The following is a 19,431-nucleotide window of genomic DNA, read 5'->3' as shown; positions in this document are numbered from 1 at the left end:
TACCTGTACATATGACCACACATCTTAATTCTATCTCTCTGTCCATCTCTCTCCCACTCTCCCCACACACATACCATATACACACATCATAAATATTATGTCCAATAATGATAATGATGATGATGATAATTTTAAATTGCTAAAGAAGGTGGTGCCATTTTGTTTTCTTTCCCATGATCCTTTAGGAGTCATCATAGAACCCTGGGGTGTGTCTCCACAGCAGGTCTCAGCTTTTCACTTTTTACCTGAGGACAGGTGGTCTCAAGAGTACTGATTTGCTGAGCTCTGTCCTTCTGAGCAGGTGTCCAGCTTTGGCCATGACAGGTGCAGGCCTGTAGGCTCTCACAAGCCTACATCTTCTATTAATGTGAATATCTGCACTGTCCTCTGTCGTTCCAGATTGAATTCTATTGATGTGAAGTACCAGATGTGGAAACTCGGAGTCGTGTTCACAGACAACGTGAGCCTTCCTCACACTTGTTACCTGAGTCTATGGAACTTTTGCAGATAGCAGCGGCACGTTGAGGAAGATACCCACCACCAATACAGTTAATGAACATGGTGTCCGAGGCCCAAACACAGACACTTTAGCCAACCTTTCTCATATATTGATATAAGAACAACTTGAAAATGTACATGGGTTTCCATTTACATTTCAGTGGGACCATGGTAAACTTCAAAGGTTTGCAGATGCTCAAAACACACCAAAGTAAAAAATTTTAAAGTTATCTGTACTAGGAAGGAGTCAAATGGGAGGAAAAAGCAGAAAGTTGGTATTAAAGAGGTGGGTGGGCAGATGGAGAACCAACAGAAACAAAGTATTTATGGAAATACCATAATGAAATATATTGCTTTATATATGTTTCTAAAAACTAATATATTTTAAAAATAGTTGTGCTTGCTTTTTCTCCCGAACTAAGTACATTAAATCATTGCATTCTTTTTCTTGATTTATCCTTATCAAAAGCCTTTAGACACTAAGCACATGGCCCAGGTGTATACTTAGATATGATTGAATATAGTCATCAGTTACCAAAAGTTGTCTCTGCACCTCACTGTTTAGCTTTAGCACTGGCTTTTATGCTGAACGCTCAACTTTCCTCCTCTATAAGTCTGTGATGGCAAGCCAAGTCTCTTCCCTCCATCCCCACCCTTCCACCCAGCCATTCTAGGCACTTCTGAGAGCTTCAAAAGTACCTCATAAGTGCACTTTACAGCCACAGCTGTGAAGCACTTTCTCATCTGATGGTGGGAAACTTCTCAATAACCAGGGGCCACCCAACTCCTGCTTCAGTCGGCATTTTCCACACAGGTAGTAAGCACACCCTGGCTTGGGCACACTGGGACATTCTGCGTGCCCAGTTCTTGCATAGCCCTCTTTTGTCCGATTGAGTCTGGCCTTAATATTTTTATTTCTGTGGAGTTTATTGTCATCCAGAGAAGTTGGATGTGTGTTAATCCCGAAGGCAGACTGGAGAAGTCCCTTCGAACATCTTTCTGAGACACCTCAGGCTATCAGTCCCCTGTGGCCAAACAGAAGCCATAGAGCCACATGTTGTCAGGTCTTCAGTAGTTTAGTTGGTCTTTGAAGAACAATGAAGGTAATAAGATTAAACACGGCTTTCCCAGGGGGCGTTTCTTATCATGCAAGAAGAGTAATTTTTAGTATAAAAAAATGAGTAAAGTGCCAACGCTAGGAATTGCCCATCCATCACTCAGCCTTAAGAGGGTACCCTGTGTCAGTCACCACCACAGCCATGACTGGTTTGTCAGACATTTGCATCTCCTTCCTCTTGAGTTTCCCATGTGTGTCATCTTTCCTCAGGCTTTGCATCTCTTGCAAGGTTGTAAGCTAGCTCATTTTCACTGTCCGATGGCAGACGTGTCACTTCTAAATCCTTCCTGCTAAATCCTTAGTGCTGTTTTCACTGTCCAATGGCACACGTGTCACTTCTAAACCTGCTAAATCCTTAGTGTTGTTTTCAAATGCCATCTTCTTTCCCTAGCTTCAGTCCCTTGCTGTTCATGAAATCTCACATGGCCCCAGCCTCCCCTTTTTTCTTCCTCTAGTATTAGAGTCAGAAGAACATTTCTGATCCTCTCTGGTTGTCGTCCAAACAGGGCATCGGTAGGCAAAATACTGCTCCAGGGGCCTAAAGCAAACACTGGGCTTCTATCCTGCATCTTCAGTGTCCCTACCAGATATGGACACTTACACCCTAATGAAAATGAGTCGTTTACATTAGTTATTATTCAGGAAACTGGGGCAACAGCTCAGCAGCAGTTCAGAGCACCAGCTCTCTTGTGGAAGACCTGTGTTTGGTTCCCAGCACTCATAAATATCTCTAACTCCAGTTCCAGGGAAGCTGATTCCCTCTTTTGGCCTCTGAGGTCATTGCATTGTGTGTCCATACCTACACATAGATACACATATATACAGCTAATTAAAAAGTAATTCCTTAACTGTGACTAAGGAGACTTCTCCAAACAGCATGAAGAACGTGGTTAAGGTCACTGCAGGAGTCAGTGGCATCAAGAAGTAGCACTTCAGTTGCTATAGAGCTGACCTTAGTTCATTCAAAGTGTGATGCTGCTTTAATAAGACTGCTCAGGAACTATTCCCGCAATAGATTCTAGTGAATCTTAACAAACTTAGTGTGTAGATATAGGAACAACAGAGGGGAAGAGAAACGGAAGCTGTCAAAGTTGACGGATTCTTGCATTGGGTTCCCAAGCAGAGGTAGTCTTGTTCCTACGTGACAATTGGTGACATTTTCTCAGGTCATGGCTGGGTATTCTTTGAAGTCTAGTGGATCCTGAAGCCACAGGGAAGCCTCAACAGCAAAATAGTGAGCACCACATGGAAGCTGAGATCCTTCTGTCAGGATGTAGGACGGTCATTTCTATTATTTGTAAAAGCATGAATAAGAAGAGTTGATGTACAGGGAAAAAAATTACATGGAGCCTTTCATAACAAACTAAATAGAGGTAAAATATGTAAATAATGAATCCAGCTAATTAGAACTGAAGAATCAGTGTAGACAGGAGAGGTGGGCACAGAGCTTAGCATGGAGTGAGGTGGCAATGGCTCTTGCTGGTCCTTGTGCTCTCTGATTGACACGCCTTCCCCCAATTTGCTCCCAACAGTCCTTCCTGTATCTCGCCTGGTATATGACCATGTCTGTTCTTGGACATTATAACAACTTTTTTTTTGCTGCCCACCTCCTTGACATTGCAATGGGATTCAAGACCTTGAGAACCATCCTGTCCTCAGTTACTCACAATGGCAAACAGGTAAGAGGTCACATTTCCCTTAGAGAAACTAAAAACAGCAAGAAGTGAACCTGGAACAAAACAATTCCAGCCTCTTCAGGGGCAATATGTCTTTAAAGGTTTTTCATGGCTGGACGCCTGTGTCTTCTCTCCTATAAACTGTGATTAGTAATTCCTAAGACCCCTATAACCCAAGTTTAGGGATTGTCTCAATGGGTTAGCTTTGTGATCTCAGATAAGCAAATTAGTATTTGTCAATATCAAATCCTTTTTTTTTTTTAAATTGAGTACAACTTTACTAGATTTTTGTGATGACTGGGAACAAGTCCAGCCAACTCAGAACCATCTACACTGAGCACTGAGGGAATTAGTTCCTTTTGCGTATGAGACACTGTTTGCTCCACCTGACACTGTCCTGTGCCAAGAGCTGTTGCAGAATTCAGATGCATTACTTGCATTGGTAACAGAAGGCATTGCAGTTAAATTTAATAAGAAATTTTCTCTGCATTCTAAATTGAACAAAATCTGAATGGTATTTTATGCTTGACAAGGGCATGATGACATAGGGGACAGCTGGTCGAGGTCCAGATAACCCAGTGACATTCTGATGGAGCATAGCTGCTCATGCTGGGGCTCTCCATCACTGTGACTTTAGTGCAGAAGTACACATTTGCTCAGTCATACACTGTTTCAAGTGTCCAGTTGGTGGTAACAGTTCTGTGCTAATCACCTGGATTAACAGCCCTTCTAGCCCAGTGCATTTTATAATCAGTGTCCCTGCAACCACAGGAATCACTTCTGCTTCTACTACCTTTACCTTAAGCCCTTGTCTTCTAAAGTCCAGCAAGAAGCTCCTTCACATGTCCCCTAAGGGTCTGAATAAAGCTGAGATACCCATGGGAACTCAAAGGCACAGGGACAGAATCTCTGTGTGCCAGTAGATTATGACAGAGCTCCCAGCACAGTTAACAACTAGAGGTGGCACAGCAGGTGGGAGCCCACACTGCTCTTACAGAGGATCCTGGATCAGCCAGTTCCCAGCACCTATGCTGGGTGGCTCACAGCTGCCTGTAGCTCCAGTTCCATGGAACCCTACACTTTTTTCCTGGCTACTTCAAGCACACACCATCTGGTGCACATATATACACACAGGCACACACACGCACATAAATGAAAATTTAACTTACAATGATGGAGAGTATGTTACATAGTTTTCCTACCGGATAGCTATAGTAGCAAAGTGAATATTAAAACTGCTTTCTAATATGTATCAAATTGATTTGAGTGTGAAAGTAAATCAGAATGTACCTGTGTTTTATTTGTGTTGTGTGCTTATTAGTCAATTAAGTAGTCAAGCTTAGGATAAAATGCTTCGACAGACTGATAAAGAACATGTGCAAATAACTTGTGAACTAAGAAGGTGGGAGCTAATGAGAATATGGATCATACCAGTTCATAGTCAGAGAGTCCAGCTGTGTCACCAGACTACTTCTCCCTCCGCAGCTGTCAATTACACCCATCATACATGCTGTATTCCTAATACATGCTAAATGTCACCTTGTTTTCAGCTCGTGTTAACTGTGGGCTTATTAGCAGTCGTTGTATACCTGTACACTGTTGTGGCATTCAATTTCTTCCGAAAATTCTACAATAAAAGTGAAGATGGTGATACACCAGACATGAAGTGTGATGACATGTTGACGGTAAGCTCCTGATCTGGCAGTATAAGCCACCCCAACACCTTCCATCCAAGTCACTGGACATCCCCAGGGCAGGAGAGGAGTTACCAGGCACAAGGAAAGGTTGAGTGGCTCTTCAAAGCACAGCCATTTTCATTTCAGCAGAGCATAAAGGACTGTTTCTGTTGATTTCCCACCCATATTTGTTCATCTTAGTAATTAGTAGACTTGCTGAGAGATGTAGTTAGAACTGGGGGAAATACAATCACGTTAGCCTGTTGCTCGCACATTTCAGGACAGCAGGTAGAATGTTCTCCTTGAGAGTGTTCTGAAGCTTGTGCTCTTTGCTGCTTCACCAACTTTTCCTGACATCACAAAAATGCAAAAATATATCTTAGCAGAATGGATACTTCTGCCTTTACAGTGAATATCTTATCTTAAAGGTCTTCTTTTGGTCTTGGACGGAGTTAACAGATGTTCCAGCTTCCACATTGCTGTGTGTCACCATTGTACAACTTGCCTCTCTGATGATGGTTGTGTTTCTGGGATAAAGTATCCTGGCAAAAAGCAACTTGGGGTAGGGAAGGGGTTATTCTGGCTCGAAGTTCTAGAGGGATAGCGTCTGTCATGACAGGGAAGTCAGGCAGCAGGCAGAGAAGTCATGAAGGCAGGAACAGGAGCCTAACTGGTTGCATTTTATCCATACTCCAGAAGCAGAGCAGCAAGCAGAGCTAGGCAATATGAGTTCACATACACACACACCCAGTGGCAGATTGCTTCTAGCAAGGCTCTGCCTTCCAAAGGTGCCATAACCTTCCCAGACAGTGCCACCAAGTGGAGAGTAGGTGATCAAACACATGAGCCTATGGAGAACATTTAAATGCAAATCACAAATATTATTATCTTTAGCACTTTAGCTTTGAGAGGGCAAAGTAAGACAAAGTAACCGCTGCTGGCTGGCAAGAGCAAGGCATTCTGTGGGCTCTTTGCTGGGATCCCTGCATGGTTGGGATTGTGTGTGAATGTCAAGGGGCCTAATGTGATGATTCTGAAAATTCTCTAGAAAAAGACATATCCTAGAAGAGGGATGTGAACGAGATATTGATGCTTTGACAAATAACAAGTTAGATATATTTGCACCTCCTTTGAAATAGAATAGAGTTAAGTTGGAGTGTATATAAATAGTCAAAGAATTTAAACTATGATAATGTTGCTTTTTGCAATCATAATATGCAAAGATAATTCAATAATTTCCTGAGGGGAGAATGGTAAAAATGAAGGCCAATCTTTCTCTTCAAGTCAGTAACAAGTAGGACAGGTTTGAGTTATTAAAATAATAGCAAATTCCAGTAGAGAAAAGTACTTTCTGAATATGGTATAAAACCTAGAAACTTATAAAAGTCAAAAATTATTATATTTGAGAATAACAAATATAAATCAAGTCTTGTAGAATTAACAAACTGGCTAAAGTGTACTCAATATGATAAGGAAGGGACAGTTTCCTTCATTAGCACAGTTGTCACCACTCCCTTAAAAAGACGTAAGCCAGGACCAGCAATATGTGCAGTGTGGAAGCCACTTGCCTCCAAGTCTACAGCCAATCTGAGTTCAGTCCCCTAGGCTTACATGGTGGAAGGAGAGATGCCTAAAAGGTGTCCTCTGCCCTCCACATCCATGCCATGGCACCCCTCTCTCCCCACATGATTAATAAATAGAAAGTAATTTAAGTAATATTAAAACATAAAAAATAAGATAATAGATGAAGGGTCAATAATAATGTGGCTAGACAATGCATAGTAATGTTAATACATTCAGCTCATAAGTCTAAAAACATACCCAACTATTACTGCAAAGAAAGAAATTTGAGCCAGAATAGCAGAAAGCCACATTTCACTGTTAAAAATGTTAACGCTTACAATATCTCTCATCAGTAGGTTGAAGGGAAAATTAGCCCTTTCCTCATACTGGGAATTTGAATTTATACAGCATTAAAGAGATTGTCCGTATGTATCAAAGTCTGTTTGTTATCAGACAATTGCTCTTATTATGAGGCTCTGTGTGACTCTATTCAACTGTAGTCACAGCACTTAAGGTGACTCAGTTTTCACTCAATCTCCATACATATTTTCACTGCTTTCATTAATTTTTCTTAGGAATACCACAGCCTTGCCTGCCTGAACTTGTCTAGAACTGTGGTGTATGAATATAGAAGGCAGAGAAATTTGTCTCCATATTACTTTTGCCTTGCCATTGCCAAAATGCTTGAGAGCAACTTTAAGGCATGGATTGTGTATTATGGCTCACGGTGTTGGAGGTGTCAGACAGTGGTACTGATGAGTGGGTGGTGGAGCAGAGTGGATTGCATCTCAGTGGCTAGGAAGCAGAGAGCAGGAGATTCTGAAGGGCAAGATAGCCTGGAGGACCAGTCACTGGGACCTACTTCCTCCATCAAGTCCCCACCTCTTCTCCCACCATATCCCAGAACTGTTTAGATTCATCTTCTATCATCCTATCAGAGCCCTCATAGCTTACTTGTCTTGAGAGCACCAGCATTCTTACTAATCATAAAATGAAAAAAAGAAACCCAAACAAACAAACAACAACAACAAAAACTCCAGTTCAATACATTGTATTGACACCATGTACAAGCCCCTGAGGGAAAAATGGTAAAATGAATGCCAGTCTTTCTCTTCAAGTCAGAACAACTAGTTACATAATTCTTACTAATCTCTTAGGCTCTTCTTTATCAAATCAAGTTGACAAGCATGCCTAACATTACAGTCTCCTTTAGGATAAGCAGGTGGCTCTTGACTTAGCTAGAGCCTGGACATAGTCAGTTTAAGGGACTTATGAGAGTCATGAGCACGACCACTGGTGGATGTGTTTGGTGCAGGGTTTTCTCTTTGCACGTCACCATGAGGTCTTTATCTTGTCTTTGGTCGTGATGAGCTTGGATGCTCTGTGAGGAAGGGTTGCCAGATGTCTCCTTTCAGCAAGAGGAAACTGAGCCATGGCTTCTCAGGCTATCTCTGTTGGTGGAAAGCAGTCATGAGCAGGAACTTCAACCTCTGGCTTCTGTTACTTCCAGCAGGTGGCACTGTGGCCAAAGTTTTACAAACTCCATGACTCACCCAGCGATTTCTCTTCCCAGATCACGGGTGTTTTATTCTAAGAATCTAATTAAACCAGCCCTGCCCTGATAGGGTTTAAACTGCCTCATTGAGAATGTAGGAGGAGAAAGTGAGAAAAGTCTATAGCTAGGAGCAAAATGATGATGGCAGCTGAGGAGACTGGGCATAGAGGGTCATTTTTCTCCTGGAAGCCTTGCCATCTCCTGGTGAAGCTCGGCACACTTGCAGGATCAGTGGACCCTCCCTTTCAGCTAGTGAGGGTAAGAGTCAGCTTGGGGAAGTTAGCTGCTGGGGCAGTTATGGGAGTTCACCTCAGTTAGTTAGCTGTTCTCACACACCTGACCTGACCTTTCCATCAAGGTCTCTGGCTCCTGCTTCCTGGTCCTTGCACCCCACTTCCTCTGCCACACTTCCTTTGAGCCCCCTCACATTGCCTCTCTCCACCTCTATCTCTCTCTCCTGCTCCTTCCCTACTGTGGTTTTCTTTTTCCTCATATTTTTAGACTTTCTGAAAGATGTGTAGTTTTCTGTCCCCAAAACTGCTTCTTCCACTTCTGCCCTAATTAGGCTCAATCTTTGGGAGAAAATAAAAGTGGAGAAAAGGATGAGAATTGAACTGCTGAGGCCAGACACCAATGAGTGTTCACACACCTGGCTGGTGCTGCCATTATGAGCTGTGTTTGGAAGGCTGAGCTAGGAAAACCCTTCTGGCCTCCCAAAGACAAGTCCATCAGTCCATTAGCTGGGCCAGGACAGCAGAGGCCGTCACCCCCCATGGCCCTCCAGATATGGAGAATCACATTCAGAGAAGAGTCTGGGACTCCACCTTTTCCTTGGTAAAATAAACAATGTGTGTGGTATAAAGAATTTAGACAAAAGGACAGAAGAGATGGCTCAGTGGTTAAGAGCACTGGCAACTCTTCCAGAGGACCCAGGTTCAATTCCCAGCACCCACATGGCAACTCACAAGTGTCTATAACTCTAGTCCCAGGGGAATCAGACACCCTTACATCACTGCACATAAAAGTAAATAAAATTTTAAAAAAGAATTTAGACAGAACACAGAAGTATATATACAGGAAAATAAATTATTCTTTATTAGAATAAATTATGCCTTTATTTCTAAAAGGCACTGTAGACAATTTTAACCACCAAGTTTTAAGGAATCAGTGTAGTGTCTCAAAGGGAAATGTTTTTTGTTTTGTTTTATTTGAGTGACTGTCTCCAATATTTCACATGAAGTCACAGACCTGGTAAATTGCATTAGCATCTGAGCGTCCAGGAGACAGGGTATACAGCTAGGCCTAAACAAGCCTAGGTACTGCAGGCCTAAACCAGCTCTCTCTAGAGGACTCTCTCGGGCTTGCTGCCATGAGGGCCTTTCCTAGGCTCCAGTAGAGTGTGGGTGGGTCCTGCTGGGTTCTTACAGTAGCAGGGGTTCAGGGCAGACATCATAACGGTTTTGGCTTATTATATGTCAGGCTGAGACTGTATGTTTATGAGCACGATTAGTCAGATCATCATCCTTACAGTATCATGTGGGGATGCAACTGTGGGCACATGTGATAGGTTATTTATCTCTGCCAACAAAATGGGCCAATTCAAGCCAAATTAAAATGTAAATTGGGGGGCAGCTCTTGGGTGGGGTTGCCCATCCCAAGGAACAAGGCCAAGAAAGTTGCCGTCAAAGGGAGACAGAGTGGAAAGGGAAGAGAAAGAAAGAAATAGTGTGTATGTGGGAGGGAGAGAGAGAGAGAGAGAGAGAGAGAGAGAGAGAGAGAGAGAGAGAGAGAGAGAGAGAGAGAGAGAGAACCAAATAGTGAAGATCCTCTAGGGGAGAGAAAGTCCAGCCCCTTAGCTGGAAAGTTCAGAGTAGAGGGCAGGGTGTGCCAGCCATGCTCTGTAACAGGTAGGGACTGAGGTGTCCTGTGAGAACCTGGAGGCTAGGTCCACTTTGGTGTATTAAATAGGTACCTCAGCTGCTTGTCCTGGGTCTGAAAGGCAATATTGTGAACCAAGTGCAGAGGTAGGCTTTCCCCCTTTACTGCAAGAGAGCAACTAAACAGGCTGGAATGGGACACATGAGCTGAGTATAGCAGGGCGTTGTAGAACAGGCTAAGAAAGTCTCACTTTGGAAGGTCTATAGACTTCTCTGCCAGAAGGATGTAGTTTGGCTTGGGAAGGGCACCACCTGGCACAGAGGATGCACATCAGAGACCTGCACCTGGGGATGGTTTACAGGGGTGCAGGTGGGGAGGTGGCAGGGTATAGACATGGAAATACAAAGTTAACTTAAAGATAAGTGGGGCTCAGTACAGATATGAAGTGGAAAGTTGGGGTTGTCTTGAATGAAGATAAAAATCTAGATGTTGAGAGTCAAGGACTGCCACTCAGACTGGCTTTAGTCTGCTTCCCAGGGCACATTTGGCATACAGAGTTGCTATTACTACTGCTGCTCCTGCTACTGCTGCTGCTACTATAGAAAAAGATACTATTAGCAACTAGTCAGTAGAAGTGAAGAATTCGTATTGTAACTTGTTATGTTGTTTGGTTGATGTCCCTGGGAGGCCTGCTCTTTTCTGAGGGATGTGTGAGGAGGGGGTTCTGGGGAAGGAGGAGGATAGGAGGAGAAGCTGGAGGAAGAAGAAAGAGGGAAAACCAGTCGGGATGTAGTATATGAGAGAATAAAAAAAGAAAATTCAAGAGGAAGTAATATATACTTTCTGCTCTATTTTACACAAATGCCACACGCCAAAACATATATATTTTAAGTCTTAATTTATTATGCATAATTTTTCATTTAGCTGATAAATATATTTTCCTTTTAATATTTAATTATATATTAAATTTGAATTTTCTTCAAGTAAGTAAAAATGTACTTAGGTAAATTATGAGTGACATGAATAAACATTATTACAGGGAAAAAAAAGATTCTTCTAAAATCTAAAATGCACAGGATGATGCCTGTGATGCTGAGGCCAAGTCCTGCTGCAAAGCTGCTCACTGCGGCATGATCTCCCCTTGGTACACCATGCCTCCCAGCTGTAGTAGATGTTGGCTGCCTTTTTGTTTTAATGAATGAGCTTCCCTTCATTCCTCCCTATTTCTCCATGCGATCTTTCTTCGTTATCCCAGACAGTAAGTAGAAAAGATTTCTGCATCCCATTCTATTAAGCCTAAGTGAGGGGGAAGTCATTAAGTCTGCCTTAATCTAGCTCAGTTCCTAAGATCCTCCTTTATCATCTCCACTAGGCTTTTAAGTTCTTGGTCCACAATTGTGCCATTGTAGAAACAACCAGACAATGTGGTTTTATGTATCTCAGAGTGATCATAATACTGTGCTATCTTGTGTGCTTCATGGCTAAGGTGCTAGTGAAACATTTTCTCTCCCAAGTGACACAGAAACACAGAAGATGTAGGCAGAGCGAACAGTGTGGAGTTTTGATTTGGAGATGGTGGTGTATGAGAGCCACTTACTCACATCACGGGGAGGAGGATTGAGATAGAATGACACCACAGAGCACAGAGAGCCTTCTCATTTGCAGCGAGGATCAGACATTTTTCTAGACAGAAAGCCTTAGTGGAGTGTCAAGGGTGGCAACCTCAGAGGTGTTTCTTTTCCTGTCACCCAGTGTTACATGTTCCACATGTATGTGGGCGTCCGAGCTGGAGGGGGCATTGGCGATGAAATTGAAGACCCGGCGGGGGATGAGTATGAGATCTACCGCATCGTCTTTGACATCACATTCTTCTTCTTCGTGATTGTCATCCTTTTGGCTATCATACAAGGTAAGCCACGGCCAGCTTGGGCTCCTGGGCTCCTTGACCTTGAGCCATCTGCTGCTGAAGCCAAAATGCAAGGTGGGCAAACAGTTATCACATGGCTTCTGCCAAGCCCAAGTGGAATATTTTCTTCTAGGATTTCTTCCTTGTGAAATCTCTAGAGGAAAAAAATTTTTAAAGTGTGTGTTTGATGCAAAACAAACAAACAAGCAAACCTCATGGCGGTTATCATAAAGGGAATAAGAGATTATCCTTGAGCCAAATTTGTGAAATTATGGTCTGGGAACACAGATTTAGTTACCCCAAATTACACGTTTTAATATGCAAGCAGTTTTATAAAGCTTTATAATTTTACAGAACAAAAGAAGGAGTAATAAATTGAGGCAAGTTAAAAGACACTGGTGAGGACATTGGAAAAGTGGTTACAGCAAACTACTCTAATTGGAGAGTCACAGGTTCCAGTAGATACCGTGCCCCCTCCCCCTAAAACAACAAATCCAAACAGAGTAGATGGCTCCTGAAATTTACCCAACCTCTGCCCTCTACATGACCGCATGCGTGCGCATACACACACACAGAGAGAGAGAGAGAGCTAATTATTATTTTGGGCTAGCTTTAAACCCCTGAATAGCCCATTCCTTGTCTGTTTTTATGTGAGAACTAACATTCTATGAATAATCGATTGAAAACCTTTTAGAATCTCTTAATTTAGCAGACGCCCTAGCCTCCACCAACTCCAAAGCTGAGAATGTCATCAGATAGCATCTGAGGCCTATAGAAAAGCTTTACTGTAACCTGTGGCTCTCCAATTAGAGTAGTTTGGCTGGTCAGTTAATGACAGGCACCTGTCCCCACCTTTTCTGGGATTACTCCACCAAGTGTTGGGATTACAAGCTCACTCTTACCATCTCTACCGTTTTACTTTCTAGGACTCAATCTTGGGCCCTCATGTTTGCATGGCATGCATTTTACTGACTGAGTCATCCTTTCAGCCCAGTTGATCTTTATTTATGGAAAAAAAAGTGTTCCACAGGGTTTGACTCCTAGTCCTGCCACATTCCCAGCTTTGAAAGTTTGGAGGAGGGTGAAGCAGTTAGTCTGAGGCAATAGCCCAGGTTATTCAAACCTCTAAGCTCTACAGTTGTGGAGAGGTTTCAAATAAGGGCATCCGTTCAAGTCCTCACTGCAGTACTTGGTGCCTGATTATTTCAGCAGGAACATCACGTTTCATTGGCGATTACCTACAACGTGTCAGTTACATCTAGTAACTCACATGGCTTTCCCCTGACATCACGAGGACTATGTCAACAGTTAAGAGTTTACATGGGAGCTAACTAAGCCAAAGTAACTTGGCCAAAGTTTGCAGCTGCCCAGGCTTGGGTTGGAATCCATAGCCAGATTGGGTTCAGAATCTTTCCTCTGAAAACACAGAGTGTTGTCAATTGCAACTGTTTTCTCTTCCAATGGCTAAGAGGAAGGTCCTTTTCACTCAGAAACATGCTCCTGTTTTTGTTTATGTTTTTGTTTCCTATTCGGCACATTTATCCCAGCTCAAGTTAAATGCCTGTAAACATGGCATTATCCTGTACATTCCGCAGGTGTGACATGGCACAGGTGAAGTACACAGGTAAGTATAAAGGGCTCGTGCTCCATCTGCAGTTCTTTATGGAAGGAAACAAGGTCTGGCTGCAGGGATGACTCAGCAGTTAGGAGCTGCTCTTGCAGAGGATTGAAATTGAGTTCTCAGTGCCACAAAGGGCAGCTCACAATTGTTTGTAACTCCAGCTCCATGGATGCAGCACCTTCTCCTGGGCTCTGTGGGCACTGGCCCATATGCACATGCACACACACATGTCAGTCAAAGAACTCACTTTTAGGAAGGAAACAAAATCAAAACATTTGGAAGATGTAGTAGAAAGTCACAGAACAGAAAGGGGCCAAAACACCAATAATTCCACTTATCAAGCACCCAGTCACATTTGATAAACTTATAGAGAGTTTATGAGGCTGGTACGTATTTCTCAGTCCACCTAGTAATGGTTTATCTGAATATCTTTTCTTTTTGTGGGGCTCTTTGTAGTTTACAACCATAAACCTCAACTACTCCTTTTGGCCTGCAGTAGGTAATAGTATAGCTTGTGTATGTACCAAGTTAATTAGCATTGTTTCCTGTTTCCTAGCCTGTCAATGTGTTTCCAGTAAGCATTAGGCCCAGTCACTGTGTGCTCTTCTCCCAATATATCACTTTCCTAGTAGGAAGTAGCCAGAGTGTCTTTTAATGTGAATGTGTATTCTCGCTTTCCAGAGAAGAAATATCCCATGGGCTGTGAGTTGAACGGTTGTTCATAGGTGATGGGGATCATATAGTTTCTCTTTTCAATACTAGGTTTGATCATTGATGCTTTTGGAGAGCTCAGAGACCAGCAGGAGCAAGTGAAGGAAGACATGGAGGTGAGGCATTTGTGGCTTGGTTGTGGGGATGCTGTGATTGATGCCCAGGTTCCTCGGGGGGTCACTGAATTCACTGTAAGCCTTAAATCCTAGCATGAAAGAAGGCCCTGCTTCACTTTAGCTAACAGTACAGGACTTCAGTCACAAGCATAGACTGTGCATAAAGACAGATCCAAAGGGGGACAGTGTGTGTTAGCCTACTCCTAGATATGTCCATTGGTTGATTTAATATCTGGACCATCGCCTGACCATGGGAGGGCTTTTCTAAATGACTGATGAAACACCTGATTGTTGGTCTAAGATTCATACCTCTTTTGTTTGGGTAGTGGGCTGTGTTTAGATAGCTGGCAAAATTTCAGTTTCAGTAGAGGACACAGTTAACCCTGATTAGCTAGTTAGTGTCATGAACCGATCAGGCACTAAGTCTAAACGGGTGCATGTAGGCTGCAGAAAAAAAAAAAAATGAAAAAACATCTCTGATTATTCATCAATATCCCATCTTCCTCCTAGAACCCATATCACTTTGGAAAACACCAAGATCTAGTTTATGATAGTTAAATTTGTACTCAGGGACCATATCCACACAAGGCAATATTTGGCATATATTTGAGGAAGTCATATATTGAGCTTTCTTCCAACAATGTGCTGTGCGGCATTTTCTGGAGAGAAGTGAGGGAAAAATGCTGTTCATCTCACATAGGCCAAAGAAATGACTCCACTCAAATCTACCTTGGACCAGTGAATGAATTGGGATTATTTCCGAGAGCTTGGGTGAGGGGTTGCTTACAGGATTGTGGGTAAGGAGGTTACTTGCAGAAGCATGGGTGAGGGATTTTTTTTTTTAACAGCAGTGTTGCCGAGGGGTTGCTCAAAAGCTCACGAGTGACTTACAGCACTAAGAGAGGGGCCTGACGAACCCATAGCTCTCTCAGCTTGCCTGTGACTTATAAGTTCCTGGTAGGTTTTTCTGGGCTTCCTGAGTTGTTTGAGCATGTCTTCTTCCTCCAGGAGTGATTGGCGATGTTCAGAGGTAACAGCTACACAACCAGTGGACTGTGTTTTAATCCTCTGCTCTCCATGCCTTCCCTGACATCCTGCTGTCTCCCTTTGTCCTCTAGACCAAGTGCTTCATCTGTGGGATAGGCAATGATTACTTTGATACAGTGCCACATGGCTTTGAGACCCATACGCTACAGGAGCACAACCTGGCCAACTATTTGTGAGTTCCCCTCACTGCCCCTGCAAGGACCAGTGCCCCCACCTCCATCCCTATAAACTCCAGGAACAGGGCAGTGGTTGCACTCTGGGAGAGAAAGGCTGCCCCTAGCACCCTTGGAGTAGGCTGACTTAAATAATTAAACTGTCTATATCTGTGTGAATGATACCAAAGAAGCTAGGATAGGGTGGAGGTGGTGTAGATCACTGCAGAGAGGTCTGCCCATGTTCCTGTTTCATTCAGGAAGCCTCTGGATGCAAGCCTGAGATGTGTGGAGCCTCACTCATCCCACATCCCTCTTTGCTCATCTCTACCCTTTTAGAAGAACTATAGGTCTCTCTGGGTACCAGAAGATTCATTTAAAAACTACTTTGTTGTTTACCATAACAGTTATATGTAACTGGTTATTTTTTTGTTTTGCACTGGGTTTTACATACATGTATGTATGTGTGTATGATATGTATGCAAGTATATATAGGTATATCATGTATGTATGTATGTATGTGTTCATGCACGTAAAATGAAAATATGGCCTTTCTTTGTAACTACCCCAAACTACAGTTTATCAAAATATTATTCTTAGTTTTGGATGCAAGTTTAGTATCAGATGGACAAGTTATATCAAGTAACATTATTGGGAGTAAAGTGGTTGAAATATACTCAATTACCCTGATAATAATAGAGTTTATGAAGCTAGTCTTCAATTAAAACTCATCAGTGTTGATTTGAGCCTGACTAAAAGCAATGTGCCTCCAAGGGCCAGGCATGGCTGTACGTGCCTTTAGTCCCAGGACTGGGGAGCCAGAGGTTGATGGAGCTCTACATCCTGAGTTACAAGCCAGCCAGGGTCACAGAATGAGTCTCCTGTGTTTAAAAAAAAAAAAGTAACACAGATATAAAATCCCATGTAAAATTGGACAGGCCACCTCAAAGAACGTGCATGTTTCTTTCTGGTACATTGTAATTAACTTTTCAAAAACTGAATTTGTGATGTATTCTCTATTTCCATAATCCACTGCAATCAAGATACACAATGTAAGCATCTTCCCTGTTTATGCTTGTATTTTCATGTAGTCCATTCCTGACCAGTTTCTCTGTTGTCTCTGTAGGTTTTTTCTGATGTATCTCATAAACAAAGATGAAACGGAACACACAGGACAGGTGGGTGAAGGGCGGCTATGCAGCCTCCTTAGGATGAAACCCTAGGAAGAGGCCGTAGATAATACAGCAAGGTGTAAATGTCCAACACTCAGGGGGCAGATGGCTTTCAGGGGCCAGAGAGGTGGGTTAGCGGTGAAGAGTGCCTGCTGCCTGCTGCCTGCTGGAAGACTGAGCTTCAGTTCCCAGCACCCACAGGGCAGCTCACAAGCACCTGTGATCCCAGCTCCAGGGGCTCCCATGCCCTTTTCTGGCCTCCATGAGCACTGAACTCATTGGCTCATAACCATGCAGACGTGTATTCTGATTCAAATAAACATGGCTTTAAATATTAATTATGTTACTTTGAAATAACATTCCATGGAATGAAGTGAGTATGGAAGAGACTGCCTCCTTTGAAACAGCAAAATTCTAATTTCACATTTAAAACTAAGCTTTTCACCTAAAACACTGGGTTTACCTGTGAATCACATTTCTTTTCTTATGTAAAAATTGTCTTTATAATGTGGCCCATACTTTAATGAGAACTTCTGCTTACAATGCTATAATTGAGAAAAACGTTTATGTCTAAGGTTTTCAGGAAAATTTGAAATTCCTCTTCTGGGTTACTCACCACAAATGGATGACAGTTTGAAACTTGGATACAATTAATAGTGATAGTAAGTGAAAACCTTAGAGACTTATAAATATGCTGTTATCAGTATTATATTACAGTTAAGCTAAGACATTTTGTTTGCTTGAAGACAGTTTATTACTGAAGGCCCTTTAAGTAGGGATATCTGAATGCAGTGAATGCAGCTGGACTTTTCCAGTTTTACATGATCTATCATCAGAGCCAAGCATCCTCTTCTAGTCTGCCTGTGTTGTCATACAGACTTTGGAGGCTGTGTTAAACACATCGATTTCCTCTGCTTTACAGGAATCTTACGTCTGGAAGATGTACCAAGAGAGGTGTTGGGAATTTTTCCCAGCAGGGGACTGTTTCCGGAAACAGTATGAAGACCAGTTAAATTAACGTCATACCTTGTCTCTGAAAACCAAAAGCAATCTCTCTCTCTCTCTCTCTCTCTCTCTCTCTCTCTCTCTCTCTCTCTCTCTCTCTCTCTTTCTGCCCTCTCTGTTCCCTGGGAAACACCTGCTCATAGTTTTCATTAGCCAGCATTCTGTGCTGAGAGCGCCGATGCTCAGTCTCAGAGGACCTGACTGTTCTCCCCACCTCATGTATCTTCATTGAGAAATAAAGACTGAAGAACAATCCAAATCCACACTCAGACTAAACAGGAACTCTGGAAAGAAATTCATCGTGAACATTCTGCCATACCACCTGTGGACAGCTTCCCCAGAGGGTCATGGAGTCTCCATGAACTGCCAGAGTCTCCTGTGCAGCGAAGCATGGCAGCCATACTCACCCTGGCTCTTTATTTTGCCATCCCAGAAGGAAGTGTCTGAGGGTCATAGAGCACTGTAGCACTTAACAGGTTACCATGGACACCAGTTGCAAAGGGAAATAGTGCCTTACTATAAGTGGGTTGAGCTATGCAGAAGATAATGTGCATGACAAATACCTTTATTTTGTTTATGTCAACCTTTTTTTTTTCTTAGCTAGATTGGTTTTGTGATTTTAGGTTTTTTTTTCCTTTATTCTTTTCTTTGGTGGGAGAGGGTAAGAAAAGCTGTCTGTACCTTTTTCAAAAGATGGGTGGTGTGTCTCAGGACAGAAGGAGGCTCTTCTCATTCAGCTATGTCACATCTACCCTTCCCACTTTGGTAAACACACTGATGCAACTTGGCAACTTATGAAATCTTTGTATGAAAACAAACAGACTGCAAAAAAAAAAAAAATACAACTTTCAAAAGAAATAATTCATTGCATGTTTATTATGCAAGTTTAAATGAACAAAGAAAGCCTTCAGGAACAAGTTGATCAACACAGGAGAACTTCCATGATAATTACATCCATAGTAACAAGTGCTGTGGGCTTATTTATATATCTGGAGTCAGTGTCATCACCAACTGTTGGAACCATCGCCAACGTGACAGTAGTCTTGGGTTTTCCACTTTCTTTTGGCCACCTGTGATCAGTTGGGTAAGGACACCTTGTTGGGCCATTTTTTGATAACCAAGCTGAAGCAATATCCATTCAGAGATTTCATTGGTTGCGTCATGAGACATGGGTGACCATGTACATTGATTCATTTTGATTTTCCTTTTTCTTTTTCTTTTTTTTTTCATTTTGAGTCCTTTTAAATGTAATGCTAATCTTTACAATTAAAAAGACAGGCTCAGAATGGAAGCGGGGTCATTCTGCAAACATTGGAGATCTTTTATTACAAGTCTGCTTGTTAATTTTAGAATTGTAAAATGGCTCTAATTAAACTATTTAACTAAAATCCTTGTCCTCCTTTTATCTTTCCCCATTTCACTTATACCAGGAAATCACAGAATCCCAAGCTTTTACTTGAATTGTGTGTAGGACAAACCCAGACACCTTTTATAATCAGACACATGTAGCATTATTTGTAACTGCAGAGAGTTGAGTTCACCGTGTACTCAACCCTACACTTGTCATTTCCACTTTTTGGATAATTCAGTGACAGAACTAACTCTTTTTTCATTTTTAAATTTTTCATATACCTTTCACTTTAAAGAACTCTTTCTTGCTCATGGAAGTGAATTTTTCTATAATAATTACAATCCAACTTATATCTTAATATGAAAGAGATGTGGAAAACAAATGAGT

The 19,431-nt window shown here is 42.3% G+C and overlaps 1 protein-coding gene across 1 annotated transcript in view; it reads left to right on the top strand.

The window, feature by feature from the left end:
* The window catches only part of Ryr2 (ryanodine receptor 2), a 561,576-nt gene extending 543,766 nt beyond the window's left edge, over positions 1-17,810 (top strand). Inside the window, 8 exon segments of the mRNA XM_051151477.1 lie at positions 400-460; positions 3,148-3,294; positions 4,842-4,976; positions 11,716-11,872; positions 14,253-14,317; positions 15,436-15,536; positions 16,643-16,694; positions 17,611-17,810. Of these exon segments, the coding sequence (XP_051007434.1) occupies positions 400-460; positions 3,148-3,294; positions 4,842-4,976; positions 11,716-11,872; positions 14,253-14,317; positions 15,436-15,536; positions 16,643-16,694; positions 17,611-17,706 (814 nt within the window). The 3' untranslated portion in view covers positions 17,707-17,810.
* Positions 17,811-19,431: the final 1,621 nt, after the last annotated feature.

Source organism: Acomys russatus, chromosome 9 (assembly GCF_903995435.1).
Source record: "Acomys russatus chromosome 9, mAcoRus1.1, whole genome shotgun sequence".
Lineage (NCBI taxonomy): Eukaryota > Metazoa > Chordata > Mammalia > Rodentia > Muridae > Acomys > Acomys russatus.
The sequence above is the reverse complement of the archived record's forward strand: the minus strand, read 5'-3'. Positions and strand labels throughout refer to the sequence as shown.